Source organism: Lepidothrix coronata, unplaced genomic scaffold (assembly GCF_001604755.1).
Source record: "Lepidothrix coronata isolate B3197 unplaced genomic scaffold, Lepidothrix_coronata-1.0 Scaffold70, whole genome shotgun sequence".
NCBI classification, from domain to species: domain Eukaryota; kingdom Metazoa; phylum Chordata; class Aves; order Passeriformes; family Pipridae; genus Lepidothrix; species Lepidothrix coronata.
The window spans coordinates 1204801-1229826 of record NW_016690250.1 but is presented as its reverse complement, the minus strand read 5'-3'; the positions used below and the strand labels follow the sequence as shown (position 1 = coordinate 1229826).

General features: G+C 44.0%; 2 protein-coding genes across 2 annotated transcripts in view; one reads left to right on the top strand and one right to left on the bottom strand.

Annotated features, from left to right (window-relative positions):
- Positions 1-8565, top strand: part of FBXL4 (F-box and leucine rich repeat protein 4) — a 58715-nt gene extending 50150 nt beyond the window's left edge. Inside the window, exon 9 of the mRNA XM_017818710.1 lies at positions 1615-8565. Within this exon, the coding sequence (XP_017674199.1) occupies positions 1615-1778 (164 nt within the window). The 3' untranslated portion in view covers positions 1779-8565. The remainder of the gene's footprint in view (positions 1-1614) is intronic.
- Positions 8566-20870: 12305 nt separating this feature from the next.
- POU3F2 (POU class 3 homeobox 2) lies at positions 20871-25020 on the bottom strand. The gene has a single exon (XM_017818744.1). The coding sequence runs from the start codon at positions 25002-25004 to the stop codon at positions 24186-24188; it is 819 nt and encodes a 272-aa protein (XP_017674233.1). The 5' UTR covers positions 25005-25020; the 3' UTR covers positions 20871-24185.
- Positions 25021-25026: the final 6 nt, after the last annotated feature.

Below are 25026 nucleotides of genomic sequence, written 5' to 3'. Positions count from 1 at the left end.
CTCATTGCCCAACGTGATTCTAATGGGCATAGAGAAGATTAGGGTTTCTTAGGCAAGAAACAGAGAAAACACACTAAGACCTTATTATAAATTTGCTAACTTTGCGCTCAGTGCACTGTACAATTCTGGTCAGCCAGTTTTGGAAGCACTAAATTAGGGCAGAAACAACACAACAGGAGTCATTTTGAGATGCAAGAGAGTCTGGAAAACAGACAGCCTTGAGGGAACAGATGTCCATGGGATTATGAGTCATATAGAAATAGCGAACTGAGAATGATCTCTCACTGCTTCTTTCATTGCCCCTTAATTATTGCAATTAATAGACTGGGGTTTTTGCTTGTTTGTTTAACATTATCTAGTTAAACTGTGAAAGTTGTGAAGGGGCTGTAAGGATGAAGAAATTCAGAAAAGTAGTAGAATTCATGAAAGATAGCTTTAGAAAACCCTAAAATGATAATTTTTAGCAATTGAGAAGATTAACCAATGAAAAGCTACTTTAAAAATCTGCTTTTGCTTTTCTTTTTTCCATTTTTTTTTTTTGGATGGGGGCAGGTGGGGAACATTATTGGCCCTGGCCCTAGACAAGATCCTGGACTAGATGGCTTTCTGAGATGCAGTTAGCTCAAGATGGAGCTGTGTAAGTTGAAGTGTCTACCAGCAGGTTTCAGCAGTAGCGTTGGATATATAAACTCTTTTTGGCAGGAGAGCTTGATGGGTTATTTAGCCCACTATAGACATCCAGACTCACTTTACTTGCCTAGAGTAATGTGCCTGGCTTTCAGCCATTCCTGTAAGGCATGAATCTCCTCTTCTGGGTCCAGTGTACTGTCTGCCAGCTCTGTATGGGGTCCTGTATGGTGTAAGGAACCCCAAAGAGCACTGGATACTGACTGATACCCCAATGCCCAGTCAGCTGCATCCTGTGCTAAGCACCGTGGACCACTGACTGGATTTCCATCAGCTATAATGAGTGTGTGGATACGTGCTTATAAATGTCCATTTATTTGGTTTCTGACTGAATCCCATGCTTGATCTGACCCTGTGTGACACTTAAAAGTTCATTCACTATGGTCTTGTCTTTGGCATGATTAAATAGTGTTTTTATTTAGTGTACATATAGGTGTGATCAATAATCTCTTGAACAATTGCCTCTGCATGTGTGTAACACCCACACTCACTCCAGAGCCCTGGGAGTCTTGCTGATGTGTTTGGAATTGGAGTAGCTCCCAATAGCTCATCTGCTGTGCTGGTCAGTGCAGTTGACAGGAGAGTCATGAGTGTAGAGTTCCGTGTTGCTTGCTGCTAAAGCCCAGCATCTGGTCACTGGGAGGTTTTGTGACTTTGGGTACCTGGCTTCTGTAGTTAAAGATTCCCCTTGAAATTGTAAAGTTGCCCCCAACAGAAAATGATGGTTCCTTAAGGAGTTAAGAAAATACTGTTGGCTTTTTAAAGGTAAAAGTTCTGCACAGTCTCTGAGAAGCTCTTAATTTGATAACTAACTGAAATAATCTAGATAAAAGTTGTGATATAGTAGCATTTTTTTCATGTCACAGTACTAACAGCTTTAAAACACTATTCTTAGTAACTTTACAATTCTGTTTTGTTTTTGAACAGGGACAAGGATGGTGAGCCCCGCATCTTTAAGAAAATTGCTGGAGTCTTGTAAAGATCTTTCTTTACTCGATGTGTCCTTCTGTTCGCAGATCGATAACAGAGTTGTGCTAGAACTGAATGCCAGCTTTCCTAATGTGTTCATAAAAAAAAGTTTCACCCAGTGACTCCCTACATATGCTGCTGTGGAACTCATTTGACAGAGTTGTTTCCTGTAAATTTGTGCTGACTTTTTTAAAGAAGAATATAAATCTGCTGTGAAATAGTGGAAACTATTAATTATCTATACAAATGGGTAAAATACATTAAAATGTATTATATTTCTTGAAGAGTTGATATTGTACCTAAGAATTATTTTACTCTGTGTTAATTGGTAACACTGCATGTTTTTAAATACCAGCCATATGTTTGGCTTTAATGAAAAGCAAATGAATGTCTTCTTAAATGTCCCTTCAAAGGGTGTTACACACAGTAAACTATGTTAATATCCAGGTGAAAGCAAACATTCAATATTGAGCAGTAAGGAAAATATGGGTGCTTCCTTCTTATGTGTTTGTGTGTGTATATATAAATGTATACAGATGTATTTGTATATACATACACAGATATTGTAGCATTCTAGTTTGGCCTGCAGCATAAGATGCTGTGATCTGGCCTATAATTAGTTATTTGGTTTTAAAGCTGTTTAAGCTTGTATAGGAACAGATCAAAAAGGCACTTTGTCCTCTTCAGTTGTTTGGCAGTGATCTGTATCTGATACATTTTTTTCCCTTCCTCCACCTGAAATAGATGTAGTGATGTTTTACAGTCCAGCCTAAGTGACACAACAGATAAATGCAAGAACCTGAACCTCCTGAACTTAGAGCAGAAGCAAAAGAGAAAATTGCCATCTGTTTCTTGGTATCAATATAAAAAGTTTGAGCCAGGTACTTAATGTTGTAGCTGGTAATGTGTAGATAACTCCAGCATAGTTTTTCAAATTTCTGACGTGGTCAAGACTTGATTTGTGATACATCTGATTATTGTGCAGAGTACCACGAAAAGTAGAATTTAGGGTAATGTGTTAGCAACTGTCCCTTACACTGGCATCAAATTTACTATCAAGAGTGAAAACAAGCATCATTGTTCACTAAAACAGCAATGAAAATGTAATGGGTTTGAAACAGGCAATGTTGATCTGGTGATTTTTTAATCACCAAACCTCAGTGTTGGATTTGTTTTGTTTGGGTTTGTTTTGTTTTGTTTTGTTTTTTGAAGAGATGGTAGCTCAAAGTACTATTGCGCTCTCTCTTTAGCACTGCTTAGCCTCTGGAGAAGGAAAATGTGTTGGTGGACAATTTCTGAAAGTTTCTTCCTTTTGCACTTTCTTGGATGAAGCTTTTCACTTTTTTTTTTCTTTGAATAGCACCACTAGAATATGTCACTATGTACAGCTTAAGTTTAGAATTTTGCCTTTTTGGCCATTGTTGATGAATATGGACCATGAAATATAGCCTGTCATTTGATATTGGCTCTATTATCCTTGTATTGATGGCATTTATTGCCTACTGGACTAAGAAGAAAAATACTTTGTCTGGCAGAAGTACATTATTGTACTGAAGATCAGTTGCAAAGAACACTTCATTCATGCAGTAAATAACCAAACTGCTACTAGAGGACTGCTATGAATCATTAAAAATCTGACAATCTCTCTGACTCCTGAATGACTGCTTTGATCTCTTTGTGCTGGTGCCAATACTTTAGAGACCATGTCATGAAACAGCTACAGAACATTTATCTGATTTTATTGAAAGACCTGTTTCTTCAAATTTTTAAATTTTGCTGACTCTTTGGGGAATTCCAGATCCAAAGAAGGACATGCACAGTTGGCTTTTTAATTTTTTCTTCCTCACAGATGGCACTATGGGATTTCCAACTGGATTATACCATTCCATTTTTTTTTCCTTTAGAAATCTAGGCGTTGTCAGAGAACTTTAGATTGATTTACTTTTCTTCCACACTGAAAGATGTCAACTTTGGTATGATTCTGTGTGAGACCTCATTTCTTTCAATTATGTTTGGGTTCATTTATTGTTCTTGGAACTTTTAAACTTTTTTTATCTATAAGGAATATATTTCATTGTAATTGAATATTAAATGTTATTATTCTAGTTATAGGAGAACACAAGTTCAGATAATGGGAGTTTACAAAGAACAGTGTTTCCAAACAAATGTTTTTGTTGTAAAATTTCACTTCTCAGGGGTGTATCTATGTTTATCTCCTTTTTTTTCTGAAGAGATCTTTTTTGTTTGTTTTTCACTGTAAATAGAATGGAGTGTGGGTGAAATGATAACCATTGTGCCTTCAAACTGGTCAACTTGGTGGATAATACAGCTTAAATTCTATGGCATCAGTGAATCAAATAAGTGGTTTTGTAATCACGTATGTGTACAGAATTTCATTCTCTATTGCTTCTTAGGTAGCATGAAGGAGGTTTAAATTGACATTTTGTTCATACTGAAGTATTTTCTATTGTTTATGTCACGTTGGTTTTTTTCGGGAATTCTCTATTGTCACTTGAAAGATAAATTGAAGTCAACTTTTTTTTTGGACTGTTTAAAACTTAGCTTTTGCCAACATATAATTAATTGAAACAGCAGAGAAGTGATTGGGAGTGACTTCCATCTGTAGTTCTAGACTTCAACCTTCAATCAGAGAGTAAGAAGCACTTTTAGCTATGGCCTTATAAGTCCCAAGAAGTCTTCCAGCAAAGAGAAGATAGACCAGACTTGAAATTTGTAGTACTTGTAGGAATAAAGAAAACAACATGCTTTTAGACCTTCCTTATATGTCACAAAGAAGCAAGAACAGATCACTGTCTTTTTGGTTCTGCTATTTTGTACTTAAGTGGGTCTACCTATTTATACACATGTATACATAAATTATATGTGTACACACATATGTTCATGTGTATATATGAATTTTTTGGATGTGTGTACATACTTAAACATATATGTATAAATCTCAGAGTTTGTCATTTAGGATTTACTTTTGTGAAGTGTAATAGCAAAAAATGTTTCATAGCAATTCTACTTTCAACTGTTGTTTTACTGTACCTGGAGACTGAGTTCCTCTCCACCCATGCAGCAGAAAAAGCCTGGACAAGAGATGTGCTGGATTTCCTATGTTGCTTTGCCAAAGTGCCTTTTGGTTTGTCTACACATGAAAGGTGTTACAGGGTATGAAGAGTGTGAAATCGAAGTCCGGTAACTACTGTGGACTGTCTCATTGTGAAGCAGTCATATAGCAGGAAATTTATATTCTAGTTTCATTTAATCCAAAATGAATGATGGCAGTTCCTCCATTGGAGGAATTTAATTATTCTTGAATTGTATTGTCATCTCCATCACTAGACCATCCCTCAGTCACATTATCTAAATTTTGCTTTTAAGGATATTCTTTTTGTTTAATCTTGTCCTTTGATCTCATCTGTCTTTCTGAAGCTTTGTAAAAGATGTGCTTTGGCAACCAATGTTAAAAAACCTTGGCTAATGTGTCCAAAAAAAGAGGTTTGCTCTGAACTGCTCCTGCTCTCACACTAGAAGGGGGCTTCCATACCATCTATGAAATTGATGTGGGATGGCATGTAGGTAAATACGTAATTCCTTTGGTAATTTTAAAAACTAGTATGATACCTTTATCGTTTAAAGCCTCTTCTCTTCAAGGCTTCAATTCAATAGTGTACTTACTTGTATTCATAATTCTGAGCTGTCTTCCTAGATAGCTCTATTGAAATGGATGGGATTTCTGTTCTTTAAATTATACACCTGATTAAGTACATTAGTGAGCACGACTTATATAGAAGAGTTTTGCATAGGAGTTTGGACCTTATAATCTCCATGTACTTGGAGGTCCAAATTGCAGACCAAAAAAACCCCAAAACCAACCAACTAACAGAAACCACTAAAAAACTAGTATTTTCTGTCTGATTCTTTCCTTAGAGCTCCTATGCTAACTTTTCCAGATACAAGATGTCCAGTAATCATGGTACACGGTGAGTAGAATTCATCTCACTGAATGTTAGCTCTCTTAAAGTTAGGCATCTTCTTTATGGGAGGAATCTGGGCACCTCTAGAGAGATATTAATCACCCCCTAAGATAGATATTTAAGGAAAGTAGAATGAATCATGTTCTGGAGAGCCTCTCTGGAGACTGTGGAATCTGTAATTTAGCTCAGGTCAGATACTAAACTGAGATTAATTCTATCCAGTGCTGTACTAGCTGTCTTGAAAAACAAGCCTGAAACAACATCCATCCCCAAACCTTTAAATCTTTCAAATTCCATCCAGAAAGAAGCAAATTAAAGAAATTCTGACAACTTGAGAAGTTTCTAAAAGCTAGGATCTTCTTCTGCCCCTTGCCAATGCCTGTGGTATGTCTTTTGGGTTTTTTTTGTCGGGTTTTGGGGTGTTTTTTTCTTTAGAAATGCATCCCCTTTCCCTCTTCTGAAATCTCATGTACTTAACTATCTATGTGTATAGTTCTGTAAATGCATGAAAGTAACAGGCAAATGTAATTGATATATTGCCACTATTTTGATAATCTTTCATATTGCTATAATTAAGACTGAGTAGTTTAATTGCTCTACTGTCATCAGAAATGTTACCCACTGTGCATTTGCAAAACTTGTGTGTAGAGTCCTGCTTCTTACTGTGTGTACTTATTGCATCTTATGGGATATATTTCCCATTTACATCTGCAGGACTATTACATTTTAAAAAACTAGATAAAATGTAGCATTTTATTATGAGGACTATGGGAGCGACTTTATATATATTGATTTATATGTTCGTTATTAATCGTTCACAATGACTCCATAAGTTGTAGCTTTGAAATTACTTAGAAAATCCTGGTTTAGTGCATCTGAATTTGCTGTGTTGGACACAGTCAACATTTTTTCCCAAATGAAGGCATTTGTCCTTCACTGAGATAATGATTTCTGTGATTTTTAGATTTCTGACTTGAAAATGAAATGCCAGGAGGTGCTCTTCAATTAAATATTACCGGGCATGGGATAAATTGTGGTAACTGACATTAGGAAGGGATGAGAAATGATTCTTGTGTGTTACAGATTCTCATGAGCTTCAAAGAAGGGCTCAGCAGGAGGTGGCTCTTTTTAAGAAGTTTCAGCCTCTGTACTAGCAGGCAGTGGTGAGATTTTCCTTTTTAGCTAGATGGGCTAAGCAGTATTACTTTTGATGGAGTTATATAGCTATAGTTTCTCCTTGTCTTGTTTTCATTTAAGAATGATAAATGGCACAGTTAGGACAGATGCCCTAAATTGAAAGGGATCCATTGTGAGGAATGAAGTTTTTCTCTTGCATGTTTTGTTCACCTTTTCTAAAAATAAACAAATAAAAATACCCTCAACTATTAGAAAACTCATTTTCATCGGTTACTGAAGTGATGCAAATGTCAAGAAAGTTGAGAAAAGAAAGAAAGGGGACTCATCCAGATTTATCTGGAAACTAGTGGAAGGGTGGCCAGAGCTATTTACAGATGTGAGGAAAGTAAGTGCCTTGCTCCAGATCAGCTGTTATCTTTCCCAGAAACGTAGCTTCCCACATAATATCACATGCTCATACTTTTAAGTCAAGATCTAGCATTTAGAGGCTTTCATGTACGTATTTGTGCAGTAATTAATGATGTCTCTTCATTTCATTTTTGTGAACTACATACAAATATTTTTCTTTGCCTACGACTGCCCAGCCACATTTTTTGTTAAAATCTGAAATTATTTTGTGCATGTACACTCAGGTGCTTAATTGCTTAGGTTCTTTGCAATTGGTCCTTTTCTGAGGACAAATAAACTGCAGTTTGGAGGAAAAAATGTTAAAGTGAAGGCTCTAAAGAAGAGAAGGCCCAGGGGAAATCTGATCAATGTGTGGGAATACCTGATGGAGGGTGGGGAATGAAGAAACGACAGCCAGATTCTTCTCAGTGATGCCTGTGGAAAGGACAAGAGGCAATGGGCACAAACTGAAATACAGGAGGCTCTAACTTAACACAAGATGACACATTGTATGGTAAGGGTTGGCCACAGGTTGCCCACAGAGGTTGTGGAATCTCCATCCTTGGAGATACTCATCATCGGGGGCAACTGACTCTAGGTGGCCCTGCTTGAGCAGTTGGAGGCTGGACTAGTTGACCTCCAGAGGTCTCTCTCCAACCTCATACATTCTGTCATTCTGTGATTTGAGACATGCCCTGTGGTTGTTTTGTTTGCTGAAGAAGGTAGGGAGGGGAGAAAAGGAAGAATAGATAGGAACTTGTGATGTTGAGAACAGCCACAAGAATCTTCTTAATTTCCTTTTTTGTTATTTTAAGACAGGTAACATTTTTCACGGTTTAAGGAAAAGCTAAATGTGAATTATTGAAGTAAAATTTTGGTATTGTTTTCAACATACAGTTCTGTAATGTACAAAACACACAATAAACTAGTGTGTAAACCATTAGTTTACAGGAGTGTGATCACTCCAAAGTCTGAAAGCTGCACCAAGGACTAAGATAAATAACCCTATTCTTGGGTACTGACAATAGTTTCTGTTTAGAAACTGAGTTTATGTAATACATTAGGAACAGTTTAGTTTTAATATCTGTAGTATTTGTTTACATAAATCTTACACATTGTTTAGATGCCAGTTATTCCTGCTTACTCTATTGTGAACTGAGTACAGTAGTTAACTGTTCATGGTGTTAAACATGAACATTTGAATTCAGGTGAAAAAGAGGACCAAGTTTATGAAATACTGAGCTGTCTGAGCATTTTAGGGAGATAATGGATATAATTTTGGTGAATTCCCATCTTTTTTGTATTTCTTTATTATTTTACCATTTGCAAGAGTGGCTGGGTAGTACAGCCCTTTACTCACCATCAGGTGATGGGTTTCCTTTTGTCAGACCTTGGTTGCTCTGGATTTATTTTCTTCACGGCAGTGCCACAGATTTCTCCACATATACACTGTTCTGAAAGTAATAGCGATGAATTAAAAATACCTGGTTTGGTTGTGATTTGGAAACTAATGGCTAGTCTATGCTTGAAGTTATTTTGGAATAGTTACTAAAAGTGAATTAAAACAACCAGGAATTGATGTATTCACAGGGGGACCTTACAGCTTGTGATTTAACTTTTGCATACAGACAATTACAGTTGCCCCTGAGCCATCTTAGAGAAATCTGTATGATGTTGATCATTCTGGATCTACCTAGTGAGTATAAAGCCACTGCAGCTCTTTAGCATCTTGTGGTGTTTTGCATTCATGTCCTTATCAGGCAGATAATGGAGTTGGGGGTTGTGGAGATTGGCCTGATGTTTGTAAGTGAGGTGCATGAATTGCCTGGGGAAATTTCCTGCTCATGTTTATTTCTATGTGTGAATGAGAAGGAATGGCATCTCCAGACCTTCAAATTTAAATACCTAAACCCAGCACCTGTATTAATTTAAAAATAGTAGGTCTCTCCCTGCTCCCCATCAATTAGCCAGCAACAAAATACTTGCATTGTATTTTTGATTTAATAGTATGCTCCATTTTCTGTCGCAACAATAGGAGTTTGAGTAATGTAACAAGAAACTCCTACTGGGTTACCTTTTAAAGACTAATTTCTATAAAAGGTGAAAGAGCAGCAATAGAGGGAATAGTTCTGGACACTGTTTGTAAATAGCTGTGCTGTGCATGCTATGCCAGTAAGCACCAGAAGCAAATTATGCCTTTTTGTAGTAAATTGAGAAGGACAAAAGGGATAATTGCCTCTAAGCACATTTTCTGTAGCTGGAGGATATTTTTTAAAATATCCAGAGTAGGTACTAAAGTTAGGAAACTGATATCCTGATCTGAATTACCCTATAGAAGAACCTGTCTACCCAGTGACAAGACCCTAGGAGACTAATCTTAAACTGAGGTCTTGAATTGACCTCTGGAGAAGCAGAGGTCTATGTAGACTATATAAAATTTCTGTTGGAAGCTAGTATGAGTGGATTCAGAGTACGAGGTTGCTTACCTTTCAGTGCTCCCAATTAGTCCCCTAGTTTCACTTGCTTCCACCAAAGACCACAACTTTCTTTGCTCTGGTTGTTGAACTGTATCTGATTGCTCCCTACAAAATATCTTGGCTAAAAGTAGAAAGCCTTTTTTTCCTAGTAGTTGTTTTCCCCCCTCCCGCTCCCCCCCCCCATTAGGGTAATTAGGCCAGCCAAAGGAAAGGGGCATTTATCTTCAATTAAAAGAATAACAAGCAGCAGGTGGGAGTATGTTGGTTATGCAAATATTTTAATTCAAATTAGCATAAACGAGGATAGCCACTCTTCATCATGATTCAAAGCTTCTTAACTTTTACATAGTTCCTCAGTACCGTGCCACAAAAATGTCCAAAGGGAGGTTATTCATTTGCACCTCATGGTAGTGGTTCGAGCCCTAAAGTATAAAATGCTACTGTGAATATATAAGAACATGTGGGTCCTAACTGGCTTCAATAAATTCCCCAACAAAAGTCCTTTGAGAAACAGGTGTTGAGAGGTTTAGATTAGAAAAGCTAATAAGAGCATATTTAAAGTATGGTGAAGGCAGTGGTTAGCAAAACCAAGCAGGAGGCTTGTAAACCCAAAGGTGTCTGTGCATATGCAGACATAGCCCAGGCATGGATACCAGGCCTCTCCTCATTTGAATGCCTTTGACTCATGTTTCTGTGGTATAAGGTAGGGGTTTACTTGAACACACACATACACAAAACATTAACCCTATATTTATGAAGGATTTAAATTATTATGGAGAAATTATCTAATGCCTTATATTGCTAACTCAAAGATACTTTCTTTTTATCTTAAAAAAGTTAACCAGTGATTTCAATTTAGTAAATTAAGTCTGTTTTTCTTCTGATATGTTGGATCATTTAAAGTGTCGTAATACTGTATTGTGCAGTTTTATTTCATTACTGCCTGTATAAAGAAGTTGAAATTAATGTCCTCACTGAGTTGTCAGTGTCTGCTAATTCAGAGATGACAGAAAAGTGTTAAAATATATTCAACCTATAATAGTTATTTTGCTTTGCACTTAATTTGTTTCCCTTTTACAGTATTGCAAAATGCCAACTGTACATAAAATAATGAATAAATAAAACAAAAATAAATTATTTGTCTAAATTCATTGACCTTTTGTGCATTCATTTTAAAAAACCCGACAAAATAAAATACAATATGATGCATTCAGAGGAGCAGTTTGGTCATATTTTTGTCTCTGTTTATTTTGAAATAAGCCACCCTGGATGTTTTTCAATACAAATTCGTAAGCTAGCTTTTTTTAATTTTTAATATTAGAAAAGTTTATTATTGTTTAATATATAGCTTACTATAGCCCTGTGAAGGCACATTACACAAAATAGATGTTTTGCTGGCTGAAACTGTTTGTAGTCTAGGTACAGAGCAAGAGACAACAGATGTATATAGACAGATGGGATATAAAGCGGAATATGGAGATTACAATGTACCAGGAGAGACCTCCAAGAAAAATATAATGCTTGAATTTCTTTCAAGAATAATTTCCTACTTTAGCACAAATTTTGTTACCATAAGGTATTTCTTAAACCCTTTAATTATATGGGTAGTGGTACAGTTGCTTTTAAATGTTGTGGAACTTAATATGTTAAACTTGGAATTTAGCAAAGATGTTAAGAATTCTGCAGCTTTGAAAATGGGAACCAGAAGAGGACAGGTGATCAATTGGACTCCACTTGTCAAGAACAACCCAAGTATTGAATTGAAAATGAGCAACTGCTTTGCTAGACTTTGTCCTCCTTTTTTTGCTGAATTATCTGAAGTGGTTTTAATGGTTCCAAAATTGATGCTGGTTTAATCAGTGCCCATTTTCTTCTAGGCAAATTTTATAAATGTTAGATTTGGCTGGTACTGTTAATTGTTCAAGACAATTAACTAAAACAAATAAAGACCTTTGAGTTGTTTTCTTACATCTCTAAAGAAACTTTTAGTAAGACTTTTAATCTCCAACACCTCCCGAAGTGTTCAGCTTTTGTAACACAGCTTTGCCTCAGGCCAGTATCATTCCAAACGTGCTAAAACTGTCTTCTAGCACCAACTTACAGCTGCTGATGCTTCTGATTATCCAGAAGTGTAAGGCTGAGACTGGACCTGACTTTTGTGCATCTTGGACAAAATGCAGCTGACTTTTGACACATGCTAAGTACAGTTTTTGGACAGCCCTGTGTCTGACCAATGCCTGTTTCACAGTGTGGAAAATTCACACAAAAATCTGAAGCATGTCAGGTGTCTGTCTTCCTCTGTGTGGCACTTCTGATAATGCAAACAGTTCAAAAACAGATAAAGCCAGATTTCAAATTATTTCTGTATTTCCAGAGTTTAATGCCTGAGAGCCTGTAATGCATTTTATTACATTACTGTTTGGCAGGCGTGCATTATTTGGGCAAGTGAAAGCAGTTACGTGTTCTCCATACTCGTATAATTTTACTTGTTATATGTCCAGATGGATGGGGTAAAGCTTAGTGTTGTGAAAACATTCAAAAATGCAAACTCGCCTCTGTTACTTTATGGTGCCATTGGCAATCTTGATTGAAATTTAAAACAGAATGCTGTAGATCTGATACCATGCATGCTGCAATTGTTTATTCACTGGTAAAATCAAATGTCATTATATACAATGTAGGCATTTATTATTTGAAACAGATTTTAACATAATGCTTTCCCTCACGTTTTTGTAGAGCTAGAAATAAAAATGCCCTGACGCAGTGACCAGGCAGTTTTGAACTGCCAGATAACTTCAGGAGTTAGAATAAGTGCAGCAGCATTTTTGTAACAAGGTCGTGTCCATCCCTCTGGATGCAAATGCACAAACAATTTAAGTTCAAACTTCAGGTCAATAGGCTTCTAGGTGCAGGTGGAACCCAGTGATACAGTCTGCATAGTTTCTTTGTGAAAAGGATAAGTCATGCTTAGATTTAGCCTTGTTAACTGGCTGCAAGCTCAGGGCTCAAACAAAGTCCACCACAGGTAAAATATTAAAAAAAAAAAAAAAAGAAAATAGACATTAATATTTAAAAACTGCACTGAATGTGACAGAAAGATGCGATTGTCAATCCACATGTTATCTTTTCGAGTACCAGTATCCAATAGTAAATGTTAACTGTTTGGGCAGCTGTTAGTTTAGCACAGGAGGTCTCTCATAGAAGGGTTGAGAAGGAAACTATTGCATTTGGGATTAACACTGTGTCCGTATCCCAGACTCTCTGGTCACTGCTGACTTTGACCTTAACTAGGTGTTTGGCACCTATTAATAATGGGGCTTCCCCCTGCCTGTAACAGCCTGTGGCTGTTCAGACTGTGTGTTAGGACTAGTAGGAGCCTCCTGCATCTAATCTTATTTGACCTGTTAAGTGTTAGGTCCAAGTCTGGCAGTAGAGCAGTGCTAGGATGTGGGAAGCTGTGGATTCAGGCCAAAGGGAATTAACTGAAGGTGTAGCTGAGGCTTAGCTGCCAGGTTATGTGTTGATTCTCAGGGTGAGCCCTCTTCTGCCCTTTCACTGGAGATGTAGTGGCAGGAATGCAGAAGTCAAGGTGCTGGGCCAGGCAGGGAAGAGGAAGATTGATTTCAGCCTTGTGGGTAGAGCGTGTGGGAGTGAAAAGGGGTGAAATCTGACCTACCACTGTAGATATAAAACCTAAAGTGCCCTTGCTGCTGCTGTGGGTGGGTCTGTATTCCTGAATGGTCAGCTGGAAAGGAGTCAGCACCGAAGCCAAAGGGACCAGAAGCCCCTCTGCAGGTCCTCTGAAACACCTACTTCCCATGATTGGCTATATGAGACGTAGACAGGCTAGGTTGTCCATCCTCTTTCTTGCACAGTTCAAAAAGCCAGACATGCATGATTTTAATGAGGGACTGCTAAAATTTTCCTAAAACTAAAAACTTCTGCTTTGGGATATGAATTATAGACTGAGGGTGTATGCAAAATGAGTATGCAAGAGGTCAATGTTCTCCAGCTCCTTAGACCTGTTAGCAAATAAATCAATCCTAACTTATCTGCTGGTTTAGGAAAGGTGCCTGGAATAAAGCCAGCTTTGCCGTTTAGAGGTGGAACCTTTGTCGTGGCTTTCTGCCTACTGAAAACAAAACTATCTCCGTGGGTCGGATGGACACAGGCTTCGTCTGTAGCTAGAGGTGTAGCCACTGCTTACCTTTCCAGTTCCAGCCATAGTATAGCATCTCATTTCTGTTATCTGAACAGGTCCAGCACTGATGTTCAGCTGGAAAACAGGTTATTTTCTCTCATGTCTGCTCAGTGCTACAGTATTGCCTGTCTGTAGTGTGATTAGCTCTGTGCAGAATGCTTATTTCTTCCTAAAACTTAATCTGTTTTGGGTGTTTTGTTTTGTTTTGTTTCAGCTCAATTTGCTTATTGAGTTAACAAGAGACTTTGAGATCGTGATATGTCACTTATCAGTTTTCAGTGCAATGAAGTCTGCTGTAGCAGAATGTCTGAATGGCTTGGGTTCTTGATATTCGCAATATTTTAACATTTTCATCACCTACATACACAGCATGGCAAATGGTAATTACAAAACCAGCAGCACTGAAATAAACACAAGATGTAAACCTGTATGGTCTTACCAGCCCATGCTGCTGCGGGGGCCTGGGTCCCACACAGCTGAACCCCTGACAGCTGCCAGGTGGCTTGGGGAGGGTGTCATGGTGTTGGGTGAAAAGAGAGAGTGCCCAGCAAGCATCAAAAGGCCCTGCAGGAAACCAGGGCTGTCTCTAGTTCTCTCTTCCTGCAAAATGGGGAATTCATCCAATGGAGAAGGGGTCTTGGGGTGGTTGGGGGTTTTTTTTGGAGGCCTATGGGGATGCCAGTCTGGCATGTGGGGTGATTTGACTTCAGCAAGAAGAGAAGCCATTTGGTGAAACGGTGGGATTTGGGCACCTCTGCCTTCCCAGAAGGGAGACAGGTGGGGAAGGCGCTTGCAGAGATGTGCAATGCTCAGAGCCCTCCAAGCCCTGCCCCTCTCCCACTGTCCTGGCTATGCCCTCGCTTACCGGGAGATGCGGGGCAGGCGGGAAACAGCTCCCAGAGGCACTGGGCTCACACCCCGCGGCAAGCTTGAAGGTAGCAGCAGGAGCGACACCGCGCCCGCTCAGCGCGGTCAGAAAAGCCGAGCCCCACAGCTGTCCCCCTCCACGGGTGGCACCACGCGGGGCCGCTTTCACGCCGCGGAGAAGTGGCATGGCTTTGTCCTGTTATCCAACACGCTGGAGCTGGGATTGCCAGTCTGAGGGACAGGACATCTCCTCAGCTGGAGGAGGAAGGGACTCAAATAGCATCTTCTCTCCCGGTTTTCTGGGGCTTGAGAATAAACCGTGGATTTGCTGGGTGGTTGGCTTTTTTGCTCTTTTTTTTTTTTTTAATCCCACCCAGACGGCGGGAGAAGCAGTATGTTTAACACAGGACTTCGTTGTTGCTGTGTATATATTAAAAAAAAAAAAAAAAAAAAAAAGAAAAAGTAGAAACCAAGGGGAAGACAACAGGCGTACTCACGACTTTCTCTTCCCTCGCCCAGAGGCACCTCGGGCTCTAGCGACCTCTCCGACAGGTGTCCCGGAGCCCAGCCCCGTGCGTCCAAGGAGAGCGAGGGGTTTCGGAGCGGAGAGGAGGCTGCTGGATGCTCCCCTGCCCTTCCCGGGGGAGTCCCCGCGGCTGCGGCGGTGGCGGCCGCTGGGGGGCGCCCGCACTCCACGCGCGGCCCCGGCTCCGGTCCCGGCCCGGCCGGCGGCGAATTCCCAGGACCGGAGCGCCGCCAGCGCCGGGACCGGACCGCGCAGCGGGGCCAGACGGTGCTCTGCGGGAAGGAGAAGCAGGGCCCACGCTTTCAAACACCCCTCGAAAACCTCACTGCTGTCCCTCCCCCGCCAACCCCGCCCCGGGGAGAAAGTCGGTCCCCAGCCGCACAAGCGGCGGAGTCGTTTGTCAGAGGCGGTGGGAAGCCGTCTCGCCCCTTTGTGCATCTTGCGGGATTTCTCCTCGCACAGGCAATTGGCAAAGGTTAGGAAGGCGTCTTTAGATCCCCTGTAATCCCCGTTTAAATATTAAAAGTATAAGCAGCCTAGGCCCAGTATTTACCTATGTAACTGCATAGATTTCCCTCCAGACCTGGACTTCTAAGAATTTAAGAGATAGTTTGCGTTTCTTGTTCCCCCCCATCCCTTCGTATTTATTTAACAAACTAACGGGAAGAGGAGGGGGGAGACACCAACAATAAAAGCAGTGTTTTTATGACCGAGAAATAACCAGTATCCCTGTCTGTAACGTGAAAGGAAGGCGAGATTCCATCCCCGCCGCCCGCTTCGTCACCGGCTGGGTTTAAGTGGCCGCCACATCAACACAAAAGGCCAACACACACACACACACATCCCAAAACTCGACATAAAATCTCTATTGGTTCAATAGTGAAGATGGCTATTTTGATAACAAAATAACCTCCCTGCTCTGGTGGGGTCTGGGTTCTCGTCCGCACCCCTGTCATGCTTCAAGCAGCAACTGCCAGGGAAAAAGGGGGAAAAATCCCTCAAGAAAGTGTTTAAGATAAAACTAAGTCTCAAACGGGATTAAGGTTTTAATTACAATTCCCTATAGAAGTAACATGTTTGATGAACTGATCCTATCAATTAATAGTAACCTTAATTTAAAACTTATGAAACAGCTTCACATGAAGTATGCCTTAGACTCTCCCCTTTTTTTTTTTTTAAGAAAAAAAAATTAAGAAAGGGTAATGTTACAACCATAAAGTACTAACACACCAGCAGAAGAAATTGTAAAGAAACAATTTCTACTTTGGCTAGAAATAATTATTTGTGAACGCTTTGGGGGTGGAGGGGTTTTCTCTCTGGTGGTGAGATTTATAAAAAAAACCTGAAGCTTTTTTAAAAAGGGAAAATAGATGTATGTTTTTACCCACCAACGGTATCGTTTCATAATAATTTTGGCCCGCACTATATTAAAGAGAAAAACAAGGTAATTGGAACATGCATCAACAGTTTTCCATGAAATAAGAGTTAAAGAAGTAATAGAACTAATCACTGTCTCCTCAAATCAAGTAGAAAACATTTCAATGCACTAATTAGAGTAATTAGAATAATAAGACTGCCTATATGTGGTAAGACAATGTGTACAAACAACTTTATTTAATGTATACTGGTAATCAGCGATGCGTGCGTGCTTGAATGCTTAGTGCAATAAAATTCACCCCCGTCCGCCCAAACAATCAAATACAAATTAGTTTAATGATTGTGCCTGCTTGAACGTCTTAGAAATCCACAGGCAGAGGGAAATAAATAGCACCATCCTTGTTTGTACGTCTCCCCTACTGACCAAGGAGCTGATGCCTCCATGGACTTGGCAATGAATGACTGTAGATATGAATGAATCAAGGAGGGAAAGAGAATTAATGAATGAGTCAGGCTGCCTAAAAACAAGTCCTAACTTTTAGACGAGCGCCTCTCACAACTCCCGGGACAGGAGAAGACGGGACAGGGAAGAGGAGGGGGAGAGCTGTCCCATCATCACTTTTACGAGCCCGAGTCCTGCCAGGATTTACCGCCGTGCGAGGAGGAAGGGCAGAAACACTGGCCGCCAATTTCCTACCGGCCTGCTCTCCTTTTAATCCTTAAAAATGACATCTGTGCGGACAGGCCCGGGGACATAGGGCGCGGTACAGCTCAGCCCGGCCGGGCGAGACGTTGCGAGACCGCCGGGAGAGCTGCAGCCGGGGAGCTGGAGCCCCGCCCTGGGACGGCCCGCATCGCCCCGGCCCCGCCGTGGGAGCGATGGTGTCCCCCGGCCGGCTCCGCACGCCCTGCACCCCCATTCACTGAGGGAGGCAGACCTCCTGCCCCGGACGGGGCCAGGCAGATACCGGCCGAACCCGCCGCCTCCCCGGGGCGAAGGGAACCCGGTTCCCCCTCTCCAGCCACCTGGACCCCGGGCAGGGGCGCAGCGCCCACCCACCGCCCCTCCTGGCAGCGCCGGCAGAGTTTCGGCCACTGCTTCGCTGCTGCCCTCTCCCCAGCCCTCTCCCTGCCCGCCGACGGGAGGGCAGGATCCGATGCCTGCGTCCCGCGGACAGGCTCGGGTCTGGTGCGGGCGGTGGGCCGCTGCGGGGCCGGGGTTGCGAGCGAAAGGGGCTCCGCGCCGGCATAGGCGGCCTCCCCGGCCCTGCGGGCCCTGTGTGAAATCTCGGCATACTCGGGACACTTGGCCGAGTTTCGGAGGTATTTACAGGGAGTGTGCAGGGAGGGATATGCGGTTCGAGGGAAGAGATCCACAGCGTAGGTCAGGCCACGGGTTGAGGCCGGCTGCGGTGTGAGAGTCCACTCGCTGTAGCTGGGACTCGCCTGCCGAAAAACGTATTTGTTTGGTTTGTGATTTGATGAGAACTCGTGTCTGAGGAGGAGTTCTTGCTTTTTGTTTTACCATTTCTGCTGCAGCATGCTTTGGGTTTGCTCTAACTAATTTTCCCCAGAGCCTAATTTTCCCAGCACCGCCTGTCCGAGCCAGGGGGAAACTCACTTCTGCGGAGCATCTTCCTACATCCCCGACGGCAACCCGGCCATGCTCCGAGCACAGACTGCCAACTTAGCGTCTGCAGCTCTGAAAATTTGTTTTTTATCTTTTCCGTCTCGAGATAAAAGACGGAGAGGCAGCCCAGGCCCTGACCCTTCCGAAACGCACAATAAATAGACATCCCCCGGCAGGAGCAGGGGAGGCGGAAGAGCCACGATTCCCAAGACAGACCCCAACGCCCAGCCTCCCTTCTAGAGTCAGCAGAAGGCCGCCGCTGCCCCGTCCACAGCCAAGAAGCCGCGGGCAGTTTCCTTCCTTGCCCCCAAACCCTGCCCCGCAAGGCTCTGCCCGGGCTCCAGCTGGGGGGACCCCCGTGCCCGCCACCCTGTTCCACTGCTGCATCTTAGCCCAGAGGTTTAAGTCGGACTAAACCCAGCGCGCCCGCCCGCTGGTGACTGCTCTCCCCCCCACCCCTCCGCCTCATCTCCCACCGGAGACCGTCGCCTCCCTTCCCAGAGAGGGTCACCCGTCCTCTTCCCTCCACATCGACGGCACCACAACAAAGAGCCACCAAACCTCCAACAACGCGGCTTGGGACAACCCTGGAGCCTGGGGTCGCCCGGCGGGCAAGGGTAGGCAGCCGCGGGAGGGGTTTTTTCCCCACTGAATCAACCGGAGGGCTGGGGCAGTCCCAGACTGGGGTCGGGTCCAAGGCGGGGGGAGGAGGCCGGGAAGGAGCACGCAGCCGGGCCCGCTCCGCCGCACCCCTGCAGCCCGGCTCCAGAAGCTCGCTCGGAGGACCGGGCACTGGAGAAGAGGTCGCGGGGGGGACCCCGAACTGCCGTCAACAAAGCCCGAGGGAGAAAGAGAGAGAGAGAGAGAGAGAGACGACGGGGTGGAGCCGAGGCCAACTGGGGCCTCTGCCCCCGCCGGGTCTCTCACAAGCTGTCCAGCCCGAGAACATCGCCTCGCCAGACACCACCCCGGCCTGCCCCGCAGCCCGGGGAATTTGCCGCATTATTTCCCTTGTCCTGCTTCTCTCTTTCCAAACCCCGGTCCCCCCATTGCTCACCCTCGGGAAAGACGGCGGGGCTAGGAGGCAACGGGAGCGCCACAGGGCAGGCAGCACCGACCACCGCCTCTCGTCCCTGCGGAGCCGGGGACGAGGGGAGAGGCAATCAGGATTCAAATGTTTGGGAATACACAGTCTCCTTCCGCCCTCCAGTTTCGGCCTCCACAAGAGAGCGCGAGCCGAGGAAGTAGGGCTTTTCTTGTTGACATCTGACCTATGACAGTGTCCCTGCTGGGAATGAGAGCGGGGGAGCCCGGAAAGCAACCGCGTACCCTGACATCCACCTGCAGAAGGAGCATCCTATGGCTGCTCCATTTCCACCTCTCCTTTCTCTTAAAAGAGAGACTGAAGGAAACAGGAAGAATGACCCCGAACCGGCCGACCTCCCCACAACCAGTCCAGAAGGGCGAGCGAAGTTGCTCCCATAAGGTCAGCCCCTTGCTGGGCAAAGAGCCCCGGAAGAGCAGCCCGGGGGCTCCCGCCGAGCAGCGGCCGGTCGCGCTGTCCCGCCGCCGGCTCTCGGCGGCCATCACCATCCATCCAAGTCACCTCCTGTTCCCTCGACACGGGAGCGCTCCCCAATAGCGGGTCCCTGTCGTCAAAGGCGAAATATTCCCTGGGCGCCCACCCGAGTGTCCTGCAGAGGGCAGAGGCTGCTCGCTTTCCGCAGCCCGTTCCGCGGGCTATTGACCAAGGACTTTTAAATCCATACCCAGCTTCAACATTTTACCCGTCAGCACGTCTGCGGTCACAAAACACTTCTTCTTTCTGTCACTTCTCTTCGAAACTATTGATAAGATCATTTAGCTGAATCTGTTCGGGATGAGTGTAATATTGACTAGAAGTTAGAAAAGATGATTAAATCTAATAAGCCTAGAAACTATCGTGAACGGGGGGGGGGAGGGGGGAGGCACGAGAAGAGCAAGATATCTTACTTAGGAAACTGAGCCAGTCAAAAAGGACCTAAACACTCCACTGCGTATGCGAACACTGCCCAGCTGGATGTCACTCGCCAGCGCGCCAGTCCCGCGGGTGCCCAGCTGGGACTCCTCCGGGAAAAACCGACCAGGTCGTTACAAACACGGAGCCGCAGACGCCTATAACGTGAGAGCCCCGGCCCCGTCGGCTCGGGGCGGTCGCCGCGGGGGCCGGGGCCCGGCTCGGCCCGGGGGTGCGCTGCCCCGCCGGTCAGCCGCATTCTTCCTCCTGCAAATGGTACTACCATCATTAAGCCCCGCCTTTTTGTTTTTCTTTTTTTCTTTTTCTCTCTCTCCTTTTTTTCTTTTTCTGTCTTCTTTTTTTTTTCTTTAAAGAATCAGACCTTAAATTATCAAGAAGACCGAGAAGAATCGAGTCTCTTCTCCACCATGCCTTCCGCCAGAATATGCAACCAACCTGAGGAGCAGATCTAGCAGATCTCCCCACCAGCATCAAAGGCAGGACACCCCTACTCGCACAGAAATCAATGCTCCAAAACACACAGCTGCGGTTCATCTGTGGAGAGACATAATGAACACAGCTTCCGAGGCTCTCCTTCAAGACCCTGAAAGTTATGAGCATGGAACCTCTCAGTATAGGCATCAAATTTATTCCAAAAATTCCATGAAATATAAAGGAATGGCGGTGCTTTTACACAGAACTCAACTCAGTATAAGTACTGGGGTCTTCTCCTTCGAAATCTTAAGAACTATGCAAATCTGTGCTATCTTTAAAAATAAAATAACGATATTTCAATAATTAGAAGAAACTATGAAGGTATTGTGCATTTCTGTTTTATGTAGATAATAAAATATTACTTTAACATAAATATATAAGGATCTCTGCGTTTTTATTTTTCCCCACAAGCACATCCAAATGTACCAAAACAAAGTATTTTTAAAGAGACTGAACCAAAAAAAATTACATCCCATATAGATTTTGTTCACCTACTCATTTAAAGCTACAGAAAAACAGTTTCCAGAACCTGTTTGCTTTAAAAGAAATAAATATACATTGAGGCAGGCCACTTAAAAATGATATGAAAATATTTCCCTGGGTAGCATTTAAAAAAAAAGAAAAATAGACAAAGAAAACATTGAAACTATTTCTGCATTTCAAAGGACAAATATTAAACATATATACATAGTGGTAAGGTTTGCATGGTAACTTTTTCTTTTAGTAAACCTATTTGGAGTTTGAGGCTTTTTCAAACATCCTCTTGACTCCGTTTTCTGACCTTACGCACGTATTAATAAGTGTCTGAAAGTTCATTTCCTCCCTTTACCACTGGATCTGCCCTGATCTGATTCACTTCACTAGGCGCTAGTCCTCAACACTTTAAATAACAAGCAGCTCAACAACAACAACAACAAAAAAAAAACAAAAAAAAAAAAAAAAAAAAAAAAAAGAAAGAAAAGAGAAAAGCTTGGTGCCCGTATCTTTGTAACAATTGTTGGAAAACCAGGAAAAAGGCTAATGCATGTGCCTCTTAGAAATCACATCTGTCTTACCAAGAAGAAAGAGAGAAAGAAAGCAAGAAAGAAAGGGAGAAAGAAACAAGGAAAGAAAACTCAGTGTCACAGGCGTTTTAAAAGACAATGAGAAACATATTCTAAAGCCTTAGCTACTGAATGCAATATTTATAGGAGAGTTCTGCGAGAGAATGCTTCACTGTTTTTTCTCCATAATTGTCCAACACTCAACTAAGTAAACTTTTAGATTATAAAAATGCTTTGTCTCTATAGCACCCATTTGTGCTGACTAAATGATCCCTTTATGAATTTATAACTATCATAGTTTAAAGTTCCTCTAATGTATATGCATAGCTGCGTGTGTGCATAAGTACACAAACGCACGCAGACACACGCACATACATGCGCTGCTCCAAGGTCCCGCTCCTCTGCTTCCCTTCAGAGCTTTTTGTTTTCCTTTTTTTTCCTTTTTTTTTTCCTTTTCTCCCCGTGGGTTTTTCTCTTTTTTTTTTTTTTTTGGGAAGTTAACCATTTCCCATCAAGATAATGTCACGAAATGCACTTTAAAACTATTAACAAAGGGGTGGAAAAAAACATGGATTGAAAAATGGCATTTTTTTTCCCCATTTCATTTCATTCCCCAGTGAAAGACACAAGGCTGCCCAAGTTAAAACTGGTCCTTTCCTTCAATAAATTATACCACAATCTGACCAAAGGACAAGGGGAGGATGGGGAGGGAGAGGGGCTGGATACGAATAGAAAATAAAATACGAAAATTAAAAGTGGGAAAGAAACGCACACGGTCTCTGCAGAGAGGAGGGGGCAGCGTGTGTTTACAGGCAGTTGTAAGCACCCGACCCCCACCTCGGGCCCAGCAGCTCCTCAGGCTCTCCTTGGCTCTGCCTTAATGCAAAACTGCTCATTGAAAGAAAGTTTGAAGGGTGATATCGGCCGGGCTGCACGGGCTCTGAGACTGGGGATGCCAAAGGCACGAACGCACGGCAGCCGCGGGGGGAGGAAGGGAAGGAAAGGGCGCTGAGGGGGCGGTGGTGGGGAAACTAAATAATCCCCTTTCCCTCTCAAGGAAGTGCCACTTTCCCCGTGAAAACTCTGGAAACATGTTGTTCCCTCTCCGCCTTCCCCACACTGGGCCTTGATCACCCACACTGACACAATCTGGAAGGATTGTACATATTTTTTTCTCCCCTTCTGGCTGGGCCTAGGCCCCTGGACACACTGCCTGAAAATGAAGTTTACTTTGTTGATTTGCATTTATTCTCCCTTCTCCAAACTCGACTCTTGCCATTGAAGGCATATATTAAGCAATTACGAGAGTCACGCCTCTGGAGAACAGAAGCTGGAGGTGCACATATATATGTATATATAGAGGTTATATATATGTGTATATATGTAAGTCTATGCATGCATGCATATGCATACATACATACACATATACTAATTCTTTTTGCTTCAGTAAAAGGAGAAAATAAGCATTACACGTATTTAAGAAGACTTGTTTATAACAAAAGTTCACAAATACACATAAAGCAAAGGCTAAAACACATTAACATATCGTAGATCGGTCACTGGTTGACTAACGCTTACCGTGGAAAATGCAAGTCATTTGCAAAATTACGGTCGGAAAGGAAGGGGGAAAAAAGAAAAAATAAAGAGTTTGTTTATGTAAACTTCGATTTTCTTGCAGTGCAAATTGGTAAGGTTAAATACTGTCTACATCAAAAGGGATAGCTTTTCAGTTCTCTTCCTTTTTTTTTTTTTCATATATTCATATAGGGGATCCACAGAAAATAAACACAGCAGCATGTGCCAACACCGAGCGACATTCCACAATGCAGTCTGCCTTTGTGTGGCGGAAGGGGGCTGCAGAGGGGACCCGAGGTGGCTGTGTCCCCCCTTCCTCCCCGCCCCTCCCCGGCAAGGCAGCGCCGCATGTTTTTGCCAGCAAGCGAGAGTTTTGTGCGAACCGCTTCGCCTTGCGCCTGCCCTGCCGGTGCCTGCCCCTGCCCTGCCTGTACCTGCCGCTGCCCTGCCGGTGCCCGCCTGCCTGCCCGTGCGCGGTACTCACTCCACTCCGGTGCACGGGCACTCGTCTGGAAAGGTCAAAATACGGCATCGCACCTGCTACCGTCTAAGGGGACAGTGTGGTGCAGTTGCTTTGTCTGTCTGTCTGTCCGCTGTGATTGGCGCTCGCCCTCTCCCTCGCTCGCTTTTTGTTTTGTTTTCTTTTTTTCGCGTTTTTGTTTGGGTTTTTTTTGATTTTTTGTCTTTTTTAAAGATAGGAGAAAATAAAATAATTAAAAAAAAGGAAAAACAAAAAAAGAAAAAAGAAGGACAATCAAAAGTTGGGGGAAGGAGAGGAGGAGGAGGAGGAGGAGGAGGAGAGGAGGAGGAGGAGCCGGGCGCCCCCGCCGTGAGTTCACTGCACGGGGGTCTGCACCCCGTGGTGCGGCGGCGTGTCCCTGCTGGCCCCGTACACGTCCTCGGCGCCCGGCAGCGTCCCTCCCGGGGGAGTCATGCGCTTCTCTTTCTGTCTCCTGTTACAAAACCACACTCTCACCACCTCCTTCTCCAGCTGTAGGCTGTCCGCGAGCGAGGTGATCTCCTGGGCGGAGGGCTTGGGGCACTTGAGGAAGTGGCTCTCCAGCGCGCCCTTGACGCTCACCTCGATGGAGGTGCGCTTTTTCCGCTTGCGGCCCTGCGCCGCGATCTTGTCTATGCTGGTGGGGCTGCCCGAGGAGGAGTCCGCTTCCTCCAACCACTTGTTCAACAAAGGCTTCAGCTTGCACATGTTCTTGAAGCTGAGCTGCAGGGCCTCGAAGCGGCAGATGGTGGTCTGCGAGAAGACGTTGCCGTAGAGGGTGCCCAGCGCCAGCCCCACGTCCGCTTGGGTAAATCCCAGTTTGATGCGCCGCTGCTTGAACTGCTTGGCGAACTGCTCCAGGTCGTCCGAGGTCGGCGTGTCCTCGTCGGAGTGCGGGTCGTGGTGCGGCGGTGGCCCGGGGGGCGCGGCGGTGGCGGCGGACGGCGCCGGCCCGGCCGCCCCGGGGTGCGGGCCGTGGGGCGGCGGCGGGTGCTCGGGGCCGTGGTGCGGCGGCCCCGGCGGCGGCTCCTCGTGGGCGTCGCGCAGGCCGTGGTGGTGCAGCCCCGGCTGCCCGGCGCCGAGCATCCCGTTGACGGTAAAGCCGGGCGGCTGCGAGTAGAGCAGCCCCGCCTGCGCGCCGTTGGCCGCGGCCATGCCGGGCGGCAGGTGCGCCGCG